Source organism: Clarias gariepinus, chromosome 10 (assembly GCF_024256425.1).
Source record: "Clarias gariepinus isolate MV-2021 ecotype Netherlands chromosome 10, CGAR_prim_01v2, whole genome shotgun sequence".
Lineage (NCBI taxonomy): Eukaryota > Metazoa > Chordata > Actinopteri > Siluriformes > Clariidae > Clarias > Clarias gariepinus.
The window spans coordinates 25,096,867-25,111,499 of NC_071109.1; the positions used below are offsets into that span (position 1 = coordinate 25,096,867).

Consider the following 14,633-nt stretch of genomic DNA (forward strand, 5'->3'; position numbering starts at 1 on the left):
ACAAGTGCTGTCTCTGTGCTTTGATAAGGCCTAAATCCTGACTGATACAGTTTGTTTATGCCATTCTTTTGTATTTATTAACATAGTTGCTGAGCTACTATCTTTTCCAGAATCTTAGAGATAAAGGGGAGGTTTGATATCGGCCTGTAATTGGACACCTGACATGAGTCAAGGTCAGTTTTCTTAATTAGCGGTTTAATAACTGCTGATTTAAAGGATTTGGGAACATACCCACTGCTGAGTGAAAAGTTAATTATTTTTAATAGGGGTTCTGTTATTGCTGGTACTCAACTCTGCTTGAGAAAATGTGTTGGTATAAAATCTAATACACAGGTGGACGATTTTGAAGAAGAGGTGAGTGAAATTAGTTCACTCTCTTCAAGGGGAGTAAAGTATTTTAGGTTTTAATGTGGTGTGGTTAGTTTATCATCTGTATAACTTAAATTGTATGGTTTCAAAGCCTGCATTTTTTGTCTAATATTAATGATTTTGTTATTGGAAAAGTTCATGAAGTCCTCACTACTGTATGTTGTTGTGGAGATTTCAGCAGGGGTCTTGTTCCGAGGTAATTTAGCTATGGTATTAAATAAAATATAGAATTATTTTTCTTATTTTCAATAAGAGTGGAGAGATACAATGATCGAGCATCACTGAGAGCTTTTCTAGAGTTCAGGATGCTTTCCTTCCATGCTATTTTGAATACTAACAATTTAGTTTGATGCCATTTGCGTTCTAATTTCCGAGCAGTTTTAAAATGTGTGTGTGGTCATTATACCAGGAAGCGAGTTTCTTATCTCTAATCATTTTCCGTTTAACTGGAGCTTATTATCCAAGGTATAACGAAATGTTGACTCCAAATTTTTTGTCGCCTGATCGAGTTCTGTGAAGTCAGATGGCGATCCAATCAGAGTTAATACCTCTGGGAGATTATTGATAAAGCTCTGTGTGGTATTTGATGTGAATGTACGTTTAATGTGGTAGTGTGACACTGTGCGTACATTTTTACTATGACACACTTTAATTGAGACAAGATAGTGATCTGAGATAACTTCAGACATTGGAATTGTGGTTATATTTCTTATACTTAATCCGAAGGATAATGTTAAATTTAAAGTGTGACCTGCTTTATGAGTCAGTCCTACTACACGCTGATTTACTCCTACTGAGTCCAGTATGGACATGAATGCTGTTCTCAGAGGGTCTTCTGCATTCTCAAAATGAATATTAATGTCTCCAGCAATTAACACTTTGTCTAGACAACAAGGTTTGAGAGGAAATCTGCAAATTCACAGAGATTTTCAGAGTTTCCCTGGAGGTCTGTAAATGATAATTAGTGGGATAGACTGAGCTGACTTCATATTTGTAGCTACACTTGTTATGTTACTATAGAAAACTTCAAATGCATTAAATTTGAGTCTGTGTTTTTATACAATAGACAGATTATCATTGTAAATAGCTGCGACGCCTCCTCCACTACCAGTTAACCGAGGCTCGTGTATGTAGCTGTATCCAGAAGGACTAGCTTCATTTAGAGCTACATACTCGTCCAGTTTAATCCAGGTTTCAGTTAAACATAATATATCAAACTCCTGGTCTGTGATAGTTTCATTAACAATAAGTGCTTTAGATGCGAGAGATCTAATATTTAACAGTCCTACTGTAGCTTCAGATCAGAGGTGCAGGCTGTATATTCAGTTTTTTTTAAAATTTTCTTTCTCTATATACTAAAACAGATTTTCAGAGTCTTTCTACATTTTTGCTTAGTTCGGAAAACAGACACAGTCTCAATATAGTGGAACCTGAGTGACGACTCTATGCAGCTACATAGCAGACGGTTGGTTTAGCCTGTCTGTCTGCTCCCTGGCCTGGGCTCTGGATTGTCATTGATTAACTAGGCCTCTTCTGAGACTATGAGCTATACTACAAGAAATGAAAGCAACACCTTCCCCAGTGGGATGGACACCTCCCCGCCCTAACAGGCCAGCTTTGCCCCCTTTCAATTGTCCATGAAGCCCACATTATTTTCGGAGCACCTGAAATACACACATGTACCCAAGTAGGGAACAATATTACTAATATCTTAGGGAGTTTTTTAATATTAGGTGTATGAATAAATAGATTTTACAGAACAAACATAGCGAACAAGATAAATGTTTTCTTTGTGTAGGTTTCTATTAGCCAGGTTATATCAGCCCTGAAATTTGGTGACTCTAACATCTGGTTCTCTTGTAAGCAACAGAAGAAAGCAATAAAAAGGATGTTTTACATTTTAATAAAACCTAAAACTGGTAAAAAACCATAGCATTTTTTAAAATTTGCATTATTACACCATTTATTTTTGTAAATACTACCACAATTTGGTCAGGTTGCTGTCTGGCTTCATGTAGGTGACTGCCAGGATTCTGCATGTGTGTGCGTGTATACTGTATGTGTGTGTTTGTGGGTAAGTGTGTGTCTTTTCCCTGGAGAGGGAGCTGTGTGGCATCCTCAGGCCTAGAGCAGTTCTACATACACACTGCCAGGCTTCAGAGTGCTCATGGGACATCACCAAGACACGCTGTAGAACAGAAAACCATCAGAATGCATTTTTGAATGTTCATCAAGATCTGTGGGACGTCGCAGTCATGAAAATGGCCATGAAAGGGAACGGACTGTTGCAAGCGTAACGTGTGTGTGTGTGCTCGATCCTGTGCCCAACCGCCGCTTGCTTTGATATTAACCCCAGGATTTCCCGTAATTACAGCTCTGCCTGTGTCCCTATAGCAGCACTGTAACAAGCACAGCAGGAGAGCCAACACACACTCAGAGCCAAGGGTTTGTGCACGAACCGTTTGTGTTTGTGTGTGTGTGTGTGTGTGTGTTCCGTTGTGCACAGCAGCAGAGGGCTTCGCTCCACTCCTGTTTGTCCTGCGTGTGCCAGTCATATCTCTGTCTGTCCTGTCATGTACTATCTGTCTGTGCCCTTGTGTTGTGGGCGGAGCTATGGTCCCCACCATAACAGAGGCGGGGAAAGTGATGAACGCTTTTCTTGGCAGCTTCCTGCTCTCTTCCTGGCTGCTCCTGCTCCTCTCTCCTCCTCTTGCTCTTCTCCTCTTCCTCTCCACTCCTGGCCCCGGGCCCCCCAGGCCCCTGGTGCAGCTGTCTTTTGTGCTTGATCTAACCATGTGCCGCCGCCTACACTCGCCTCACATGGTTCCGTCAAGCACCAGGGACCGCTGGACACACTCGCACGCAGCATGGCATTCTGGGATAGGGCACCTCTCGCCCATCGCAAGGAAGAAGAACAAGCCGGCGTTTGTCAACTCAAATTCAAGAGCGACTATCGAGGACATGTGCTGCATCTGAGACCTTCTGCCTTAGCAAACATGTCCTGAAAAGGGCTAAACATGGGTCTCAACATTTTTCTAAAGTGTTCCTGGGTCAACAAGACTGAAGTTTAAATTAAATGTAACCAGTCAGCTGCAAACTTAATCATCTGACATCATTACTATTTTTTTTCTGTTATTACATATATTTTTTAAATTATTTTCTTTTGCTAATTTGTTTTTAGAAACATTAGCTAAGCTAGCAAGCTTTCTGCCTTAGGCTAACTATTAAGCCACTATTATGTTGTGTACTTTAGCTAATGCTACTTACTGTAGCTTTCTAGTTAACTAAGACAAAATATTTATATTTGGTATTATTGATATTTTGCTATGTAATTAAATATATTTGCCCAGTTTGCTAGATAAAAATATTTATCCAACATTAGTCCAGGCTGCTAGCAAGCTAGTTAAGTTTAGTTGTTTTGTTGTCTTATTGTATTGTTTTGTTCCATTTTACTAAGTAATTAAAACACTATTTTAGTTTTAAAAAACTAGATGATGTTAGTCTAAAAGAATTAAAGAGACTTTAGCAAAGTTTGTTAGCATGCTAGCTATCAGTAGTCAAATTTGATTGTGTTTAATCTAGGTAAGATTAAATGCTATGCGGCTAATTTCTCTAACACGTTATTAAGCACTACATGCAATACTGTTGCGATCTCATTTGATATGGTTTGCAAACGGCTAATAAAATGTGCAATAAGCTAAGGCCTTGTTGACGCACAGACACTGCTGTAGGACAGTGAAAAAAGAGGAGAGGAAGAATAATATAAACAGTGCCTGTGGAAAGACATCGGTCATGTGACTGAGATATATCTCAATAAACCAGCACCTCCTGCTCCCCAGAATCCTCCTCTGTTTTTATGTCAAAACACATCTCTGGAACAGACCTCCGGCGAGTGACCTCGCGCTGTTTGGTCCGCTTTATCAGCACACACAGCCGTTCCTCAGAAGAAGATGGATGTTTGTTTAGGACTAGCCGTGTGTGGGGAGTTCATGTTTGTGCATGGGTATAGGGATGTCCGAACGTGATCGAGTATATGAAGATCTGTAACGTGTTACCGTGGTGCAATGTTTAGATATATGTTTCATCAGATATGAGTCTATGTGTATGTGTGTGTGTCAGTGCAGACGTGTTTGTGTAAATAAGCATTATGGCTGCTTTCTTGTTCTCTTTTCTCTTTCTCTCTCTCTCTCTCTCTCTCTCTCTTTCTGTCCTGTGTGTCAGGTTCAGAGGACTACCGCAGTCGTCTAACAGGCGAGTGTTTCCAGGACCTGGTGTGCCCTGAACGCTGTCGCTGTGAGGGTACCGTGGTCGATTGTTCCAACCTCAAACTCACCAGCATCCCTCCTCACCTTCCTGAACACACGACTGATCTGTAAGCAAAGTCATACACACATTTACACACATATACATACACAGGGAGACCTAAATTTAAATTTATTTTCTTAAATTTATCGGATACTATTAATCAGCTGAGTTTAAGGAACTGATTGACACATACAGTCATCTAATATTGGTATGCGTGTTGGCGTGTTGGTATGGGCCTTGCATCGTCAGGGTCCAGGTTCGATCCCAAATTGCCTGCAAGTTTGTTTATGTGTGTGTGCCCTGAGATGGATTAGCACCCAGTCCAGCGTATACACCACTTTGTGTATAGACAATAAGTGAATGCTTAGATGTGTGTTTATATGAATTATAATGTCACCTCCATTATGATTATAAATGAAGATAATCAGATGGACACATCATCTCTATTGTACACACTTTGGGTCAAAACGTTCCATGAATTTATTGCAGCATAAAGAGTATCCCTGGAACTTTTTTGCCCCGTGTTTGGCTCAAACACACAACTTCTTCCTCCTACTCACATAGCTGACTGAGTCCACCTTGTTCACATCTCTTCCTGCACATCACTGCACCTCTCTGTCCTGCTTGTCCATTCGTTCTCCTCTATCTACAGTATCTCTTTCTCATATCTCATGCTGGTTGATGGTGAATGACTGCCACAGGCTCTTCCTGGACTGTTAGGGCCCCGCTATCCCTGAGCCGTTCCCCAGATGCCGCTTGCCCTTCTGCTCATGTGTAGAGGACGCAGCAGGCTTTTCCCTCTGCACTCCCATCAACTTCACTCATCAATCACACCCTAGGCCTCCTTTACCTGCTTGCTCTGTCTGTGTCCTATTCTGTCTCTGTTTCCTAAGCATGAGACAGCAACCCAGTTTATGGGAACATTAGCTGGCTTTTCTCTTCCTTATCCTTCTTGTGTGTCCACATCCTCCCACTGATTCATTTTCCTCCAGCACTGAAATTCTGATTCACCCATATGAAAAAAACCTGCATGATTCATATAAAGCAATCATATATATTCCTTACTTAAACAGGTCAGAATCACATTCTATGTTTCATGTAAGCCCAATACATGTCTGATGCAAAATCAGACCGATTATGGCCACTTTCATACTAAAAAGCACACATACAACTTGTAGGGGATTTTTGGGGTCATATATAAATACTGTATGAAGTCTTATATGAGTTTTACATGACAATAGTGTGCAAATATGTATGGTATTAGTAAAAAATAAAGAAAATTACTAATATTCATATACAAATCATGTAAAGTTCTTATACTGCATTGTATGCTAATCTAATAAAAGTCATATAGGATTTATTTACATCTTGTTTATGTTTCATACAGATTTCATATTGTTTTAATAGGGAAATTGTGTGCCTGCTCTTCAAACTTTATATGATTCCACCTAATTCCTTATATTACAGCAATTAAATTACTATAAATCTACATATAATTATTATACATAATTTAAGTCAATATTAAGATATGTCTGCATATACTAATTATATACGATTTCAGTCAATGACTTATACATTTACATTTACATTTAGGCATTTGGCAGACGCTCTTATCCAGAGCGACTTACATTTTTATCTCATTATACATCTGAGCAGTTGAGGGTTAAGGGCCTTGCTCAAGGGCCCAACAGTGGCAACTTGGTGGTTGTGGGGTTTGAACCTGGGATCTTCTGAACCGTAGTCCGTTGCCTTAACCACTGAGCTACCCCTGGCCCTATGTCAATGACTTATACAAATTTGCAATGGACCACTTTTATTTCAACACAAGCGAAGTGACATACAATCAATTTATACTCCTCATAAGTACAATTCCAACTTGATAGCAAACAGAACTTTGCCCAGGAAAAACAAAATACCCTGAATACATTTACATTTACTTTTAGGCATTTGGCAGACGCTCTTATCCAGAGCGACTTACAAAAAGTGCTTTAAAGTTTACATCATTGGATACATACTTACACTGGGTTAACTAGGTTAATAACTAAGTGCCATTAGTCCAACACAACTGGGAAGAGGTTTTTTTTTTTTTTTTTTTATGGGGGGGTTAATTTAAGTCCTGGAGAAACAGATGCGTCTTGAGTCGTCGTTTAAAGATAGTCAAAGTCTCAGCTGTACGAACATCTAGAGGAAGTTCATTCCACCACCTAGGTGCCAGAACAAAAAAGAGCCTGGATGAATGCCGCCCTCGATCCCTGATAGATGGTGGAATGAGGCGACCAGTGCTGGAGGATCGGAGGGAACGTGGTGCAGTGCGTGGTGTGATTAGAGCAGAGAGGTAAGTGGGTGCTGGGCCATTTTTAGCTTTGTAGGCAAGCATCAGCGTTTTGAATTTAATGCGGGCAGCTACAGGAAGCCAGTGCAGGGAGCGGAGGAGTGGTGTGGTGTGGGACAACTTGGGAAGGTTAAAAACGAGACGTGCTGCTGCATTCTGGATCAGTTGCAGGGGATGAATCGTGGACAGAGGCAGGCCTGCCAGGAGTGAGTTGCAGTAGTCCAGTCTTGAAATAACAAGGGACTGAACAAGCACCTGAGTAGCCTGTGAAGAAAGAAATGGGTGAATTCTTCTGATATTGTAAAGAAGAAATCTACAAGAGCAAGTAAGGTTAGCGATGTGTGGGGAAAATGACAGATGATTGTCCACGGTTACCCCAAGATTGCGGGCAGTGGTTGAAGGAGTGATTTGGTTGTTGTCCAAGGATATCACAAGGTCTTAACATGGGGATGAGTCACAAGGGATAAACAACAGTTCTGTTTTACTGAGATTGAGCTTCAGCTGATGAGCAGCCATCCAGGATGAGATGTCTGCCAGACATGCTGAGATCCGGGTGGAAACCTGAGTGTCAGAGGGAGGAAAGGAGAGAGTAAGTTGGGTGTCATCTGCATAACAATGGTATGAAAATCCATGCGATGATATGACCTTACCAAGAGGTATAGAGGGAGAACAGAAGAGGACCAAGTACTGAGCCCTGCGGGACACCAGTAGAGAGTCTACGTGGGGCAGATGTAGATCCCCTCCATGTTACCTCATATGACTTATCTTCTAGGTAAGAAGCAAACCATTGCCACGCTGTTTCACAAATTCCAAGGCTTGTAAGAATAGATAATAGAATCTTGTGGTTCCCTGTGTCAAATGCAGCTGACAGGTCCAGGAGGATGAGGACAGATGATAGTTTAGCAGATCTAGCAGCATGGAGCTTCTCAGTGACTGACAGAAGGGCAGTCTCTGTAGAATGTGCCACTTTGAATCCAGATTGGTTGGGATCATTAAGGTTGTTCTGTGAGAGATAAAGAGACATTTGGTTATAAACAGTTCTTTCAAGAATTTTGGAAATAAAAGAGAGAAGTGATACCGGGCGATAATTGTTAACTTCTGATGGGTCCAGGCAGGGTTTCTTGAGGATGGGAATAACCCTTGACTTCTTAAAAGCAGCAGGAACATGACCAGATGATATGGAATGGTTAATGATGGTTGTGGTAAAGGGAAGGAGGTCTTGTGAGATGGCCTGGAGCATTGTGGAAGGGATTGGGTCTAATGAACAGGTGGTGGGGTTAGATGACGAGATGATCTGCTGAACCTCATCAGATGACAGGTTGGAGAATTCTGCTAAGGGAGGGAAGGGAAGGTCCTGAGGTTCTGCTGTAGGAGTTTGGTTGGGAGCGAAGGACTGGCAGATTGCTGCAATCTTCCCATCGCAGAATGTGGCAAAATCGTCAGCAGTCAGAGAGGAAGGGGCAGGAGGAGTCGGTGGGTTAAGTAGTGTGGAGAAAATGTTGTGGAGTTTGTCAGGATCATGTGCAGAGGCTTCCAGCTTTTCTCTGAAGAAGGTGGTTTTGGCAGAAGTCACATCATATGAGAATTTGGAGAGAAGAGTCTGGTAAGAGATGAGATGAGAAGTTGCGATTTCTTCCATCTTCTCTCTGCAGTTCTTAATTCTCTCCTGTTGTTGCGCAGTACATCAGATAGCCAAGGAGCAGGACAAAATGTCTTCCTTGGTTTAGATGACAGCGGGCAAAGGAGATCTATTGATGAGGAGAGAGGAGAGGAAAGTTTCAGTCGCAGTCTCTAGTGGTAGAGAGGAGAAGGAGTCTGGGTCTGGGAGGGATGATAGGGTGCAGGAAGACACAGAGGAAGGAGAGTGAAGGTTTCTTACCAGTGGAGAAGAATCCAATTTAGAAAACTAAAGCACACTGTTTAGCATCATAAAAATCAATAAGGCTTTAGTCATGTGTAGGACATAGATAACATATATGACTGAAAATACATAAATATTATGCATTTTGCATATGTGGTTTTTGCAACATATATGTCCCTTACAATATTCTGTTGGAACATATAAGAATCACAGGTGTTTTTTAATAAACATTTCCATATGGGCATATATTCTGTCCTCTTTTCATTTCTTCCCCCAATTACTTTCACTCTCTAAGGTGTTTCGTCAGGGTTCCTTTTTGGATCCTGTCATTGTCTTTTTCTTTATCTCACGCTCTGCTCTGTCTTGTCATCTCTCTGTGAGGTTTTCTTTCAAATCACAGCAATATAATCTATTCCTAAAAGGATACTCACTCAAGGTGTTTTGTTTTTTTCTAATTGGTTTTGTATCCTCTTGAAAGTAGTGCCTTTAAGGAAAGGTTGAAATATACATAATAGAGCATGATATTCAAATAACTTTGACTATACAATTAATGAAAAACATGTTTGTCATACAGATAACATCACAATCCCTTGGAATAACAATATAAAGTAAATATAAAGCAGTTTTCCTTCAGTAGCAAAAGACAGAGAGCCACATAGAGCATGTACAGTACAGTACATGACCTCAACATTACACTTTGATCTAGATTATACAGTACTCTCCAAAAGTTCATATTTTGCTTCCAAAGAGCGATTTTCTTGTATGTTTAATGTGGTCTTAAGGAATAGTTCTACAGGCTTCCTAAAGCACTATTTTGGCTCTTGTTTTTGGCAAGTTTTTGTCTCTTATTTTCAGTCCAATCCCTGTACCTGAGCAATTTCAGCAGAATGTTTTTTGTTTGTTAAGCCATAAAGTGACCCATGCATCATTCAAGCATAAAATAAATAAATAAAAAACATTTAACTTTAGGCATAAACCAGATGATCAGTATACTAGTAATGCTGAATGTTGAGTGGTTGAGACAGACGAGAGGGGAAATGAGGTCGCTGCTAAGGTCTTACTGTACATAACCAACCGGCAGTTTCCATCCTGTCACAGCAAATTATTTGTTCTGATTTTTTTAAATTAATCTACATCATTTAATTTAATCTAAAGAAATGAAGGATGGCTCGAGACTGTTGCGCAGTACTGTAAAATGTTAATATTTATAGAGTTGGTCCGTGTCTCTGAGCGGTTGCATGTCTCCATATATTCCGTGACGTCTTTTTATACATGCAGTGTATTTATCCCTCTTTTACTCCATATTATGACTCATCCTCTCACTGGTGTATCGTTAACCTTTCTCTCCACCTGCCCCCTCCATCCCTCTTGTCTCTTCCCGTCTTCCCCAGGCGCCTGAACGACAATGAAATCTCATCGCTGGACACCATAGGGGCCTTTAAGAAGCTCCCAAACCTTCGGAAGATGTACGTCCTCGTTTATTTCTTCAATTTCACTTTAAGAGCTGGTGTTGGAGGGGGGGGGTTGTCATTTGGGACATCTGGTTGTGAGTTTTATGTCAATAACTTTATGCGTGATGAGCCACGTAGGCGGCGTGGATAGAGAAAGCAGTAGAATATTGAGCTGAAATGGGTGAAGGCGCAGTGGGATTTATTGTCTGGCAATTTTTGCCACCCACTCTGAAGATGGGAAAGCGGTGGTCTCTTGGAAAGAAGACCAGTGATTTATCAGGCATGAAATTGCTTACGTTATAGTGCTGTCGAACTCATTACAAATGGGAGGCATCTAAAAGTTCCCCTCCTCACGTTTTTTTTTTTTTTTTACTGGAGTACAGATTGCGATCAGCAAGTGAATCACTAGAACACAGGTGAGATAGCGTGCAGCCAGACGTCATAAATGTGCGCTCGAGAAGCCATTAAATTCGATTCTAACTTGTGATTATGAATAAAGAACACATTCAACATTTAGAATGTTCAAAACTAATAAACCTTACATTTGTCGTGAAATCCCGAAGCTGTTTCTAGTTTACAAGTCCTGGTGGAAATGTTGGAAGATTTCAAGCCAGAGTAGATAAAACTGGTTGACAGGTTTATGTTCATATTCTTAAGTAAGAACCTTCAAGCATGACGACCTCTGTTTGTTGTTTCATTCCAGAAACCTGAGTAACAACAAGCTGCGGGAGATTCGGGAGGGTGTGTTCGATGGCGCCGGAGGCATCCTCGAGCTCCTGCTTACAGGAAACAAGCTACAGGCTGTCCACGGGCGCATGTTCAAAGGCCTGAGTGGCCTCAAAACCTTGTGAGTCGAAACCCAGTTTTCAGTTGTATCTTCCTAACCCGCAAGGGGGCTTTAGATTTAGTATAAACACACACAAGGAGCCACTAAATGACTTTCACATTCACAATTTTATTCCATAAAAAACTGACTCTATTATTATTATCTAGAAATTAGCTTGTTTCTTATGCTAGAATAGCTCAATGATCAGCTACGCCAAGCAGATCCTGGGTTCCTGTCACAAGCAGCACACTGCGGCATCAAAGACGCTAAAGTGATGCGTCTCGTGGAGCCTGGGAGTACAGAATGGCTAAGCTCTGCTGTCCACCTAATTAGCCAAATTGGAGAGAGAGAGGAGTGCGTAGGAGCAAATGAATGGAATCATGGTTCAGCAGTATTGAATTTCGTGGCTTTTAAATCCCAGGAACATGATGCCTAAATTGAGTTTGCCTGTCTCAGGTCCCTGTTTGTCAGGGTCTAATGCGGAATTTGCTGCTTTCACATTTGCGTCCCACCAGCCTCTGGTTTGCATTTAGGCCATTTCTGCAGCTGGGGTTTATTATTTTTTTCATTCTCCTTTTCACCACACAGATGTTTTATATACAGTATATATATTTATACTAACAAAGGGCGTTCAAGTCAAGGCTGCTGATGATAACGAGTCAGTTTTGAGAGTATATATATATATATATATATATAAAAAATCCTCTGCTAGATTAAATGTGCTTATCCAAGTGTTTAACTAGTGCTTAGATACCAGCAAGAATGATTTCTTAGTATGCCGGAGCCATGATCGGACTGCCTGCTTCATGTCTGAAACACCCTTTAATGGCCCAAAAATGTGGAAATGGCCGGGGTGCAATAACTCCCAGCCGAGTTCCTGTAATGTTCAGGGCCCGATCGTCGGTTACAGACATACGGCGTTCTTAAAAACGTTTGCACCATTCAAATGCGACTGAGAGTCTCATCATCATACTGTGCTTAAAGTCCTCTGAAAATGTCTCAGCCATTTTTTTAACACAGTTGTAAGTCCCAGTTAGACTTGAACATCTCTTGTGTGTGTATATATATATATATATATATATATACTTAAAGGTCAAACAATCATCATGGGTTTTTCTTATTTTTTCGAAAAATTCTATGTCACCCTAAATCATACTGAACAAAACTTTCTTTTTAAAAATGACTCAGAGTGTGAATATGGTCTTAGTGACAGTTTTACTGCAAACAAAGCAGAGATGAAAATTTCATCAGGAATTTTATGGCAGTCTATAACATTCAAGAGGTTACATATTACATCAAAATAAGTGTTAGTGCCAGTCATGTTTAAATATGCAAATTGTATCAAATTTACAAGGAAGAAAAAATGCAGCAACAAACCGTCCTATCTAATGCTGTAACTACTATGTGTGTTTCTACAGGATGCTAAGGAGCAACCTGATCACCTGTGTGGACAACACCACCTTCACAGGCCTCAGCTCCGTACGTCTACTGTCTCTCTACGATAATCGCATCTCCACTATCGTCCCAGGAGCCTTCTCCACTCTGAACACCCTCTCCACCATGTGAGTGCTCACCCGTATATGTACAGTATATACTGTACGCACACACTCACAAAATAACCGTCTGTAACGACTAATAAGTTGACACAAACTGATTTGAAAGTGTGTAGAAATGTTTCGGTGAATGCATAACCCAGATACAAATATTAAATCATTTGTTAACCAATGACTGGTTAAGATGTTCATGCATAACCTCTTGCACATCTTTGCCTCCATTATGACACAATGTTGCATGTATCAGTCAATCTCTGCTCGTTTCAGCTCAAATATCCACATTGTGGTTGGTTGTACAGTATGTAGCCTCGGGGGAGCTTTGAGTTAAGAAACTGGAGTTTGCTGTATACAGGAAGTCCAAAGAAGTCCCAATCACACTGCTATTATAATCCCATAGCATGTGGTGCAATCAGTGCACACTGAGCTTTTCTTTTGGCATTATTGTTTGCAGATGCCTTACTAAATTCTGAGGTTGTTTTCTTGGTCACTCACTGCTTTCACTCCAACATCTGATGTCAGTATTTGGGTTTGGCTTACTTCAGGCATGACGAACAACATAAAAGTCCAAAAACTTGAGCGGTTTTTTTTTTCCGTCTAGAAAACAAGTTTAAACAGCGTGTCGATGGCGTCCAAAACATTTCCATCGTATATTATTATAAGCTCGTAAGATTACGAAACACTTACATGTCAGCATCAGTCATTACTACGATTGCGTTGGCTAAAATGGCGCCAACATACAACATGTTGTTTTGTTGCTGGATTGAAGTGTCGAGATAAGTATTAACGTTTAAATTGAGCTTTAGTATTTAATTGGGTAGGTGGCTTGGGGAATACTGTACATAGAGAAAATGACGGACAACAGGAAGAATACATTTTATATTTAAATTATTATTATTTAACTAAATTATTGATTGCAGTATACATAGAAGATCATGTTTTTGGCCCAAAGAGGAGCGGGTTTACTAAGTATCATTGTATCCTGGAGCATTCGTTGAGTGGTTGGGTTTGTTTACTGATTTTAGTTCTGCTTTGGTTTTCCAGGAAAGGTTTCTTTCTCAAAATGTGCATTCGTTGGGCATTATAGTTCAGAGAATGTTCCCCGACTTTTACATAATCTTTAAGTAACCTCTAGTGGTTCCGAAAATGTTCCCCTAATGCTCTGGCAACCTTTTAGTAATCCTTGCTGTAACCCACTTTTTATAGTCCTGAGAGTGTTAAGAAAAAAACGCTTGTTCAGCAAAATAGGACGTTCCCAGAATGTTATGAAATGCTTCCGAAAAATTCTCAGAGAACTGAAAGAGAACTAAGCTGCTTTCTCCGCATTTGATTCGTCTTTTATTCGTCGTTGCCGTGAAGATAATGACTCCTTCAGTGCTTTGTTGTTCACAGTGCACCGTGTGAATAATTAAAGGCAAACACATGGCGAGCCTGCTCGGGTATTAACGTGCGCTGCTGCCTGCAAGCCCTCACGCGTATGTTAGCAGTGCACTGGAAGGTCAGCTCGCTTAATTAATCTGTGCTGTAGGGTAGTGCGGAACAACAGCCCTCAGATGCACCATTTGCTGCTTGTGACTGCACACAGCAGCTCCACTAGTCAGTCGGCTGCAGTCGAAAAAAACGGGACGCTCGAACACTGCATCAGTCAGCCAGGCCGCTCGCTTACAGCCTCGCTGACTCATGGCCAGTGACACCTTCAGCTGGAGGCTAAACTTTTATGATTTAGGTCTTGCTTCAATAGGCGAGCTTTTGGAGCTCTGGCAGGACCTATGAAAAATGGGTCAGTATCTCGGTCCTGAAAGCTCGACTCCTGTGGTCCATTTAACAGACTCGGGGATAGAGGTTAGAGCCTGGCTCAGCCCCGATGTGATAAAAATGTGTCTCTGAATTATGTCTCTGCCCTGTGTTATGTCTTAAAGATGGGGGAAGGGGGTGGGGA

At 40.9% G+C, this 14,633-nt stretch overlaps 1 protein-coding gene across 1 annotated transcript in view; it reads left to right on the plus strand.

The window, feature by feature from the left end:
- The window catches only part of slit3 (slit homolog 3 (Drosophila)), a 177,915-nt gene that overhangs the window by 125,731 nt on the left and 37,551 nt on the right, over positions 1-14,633 (plus strand). The window contains exons 15-18 of the mRNA XM_053505596.1: positions 4,591-4,741; positions 10,259-10,333; positions 11,022-11,165; positions 12,563-12,706. Of these exons, the coding sequence (XP_053361571.1) occupies positions 4,591-4,741; positions 10,259-10,333; positions 11,022-11,165; positions 12,563-12,706 (514 nt within the window). The remainder of the gene's footprint in view (positions 1-4,590; positions 4,742-10,258; positions 10,334-11,021; positions 11,166-12,562; positions 12,707-14,633) is intronic.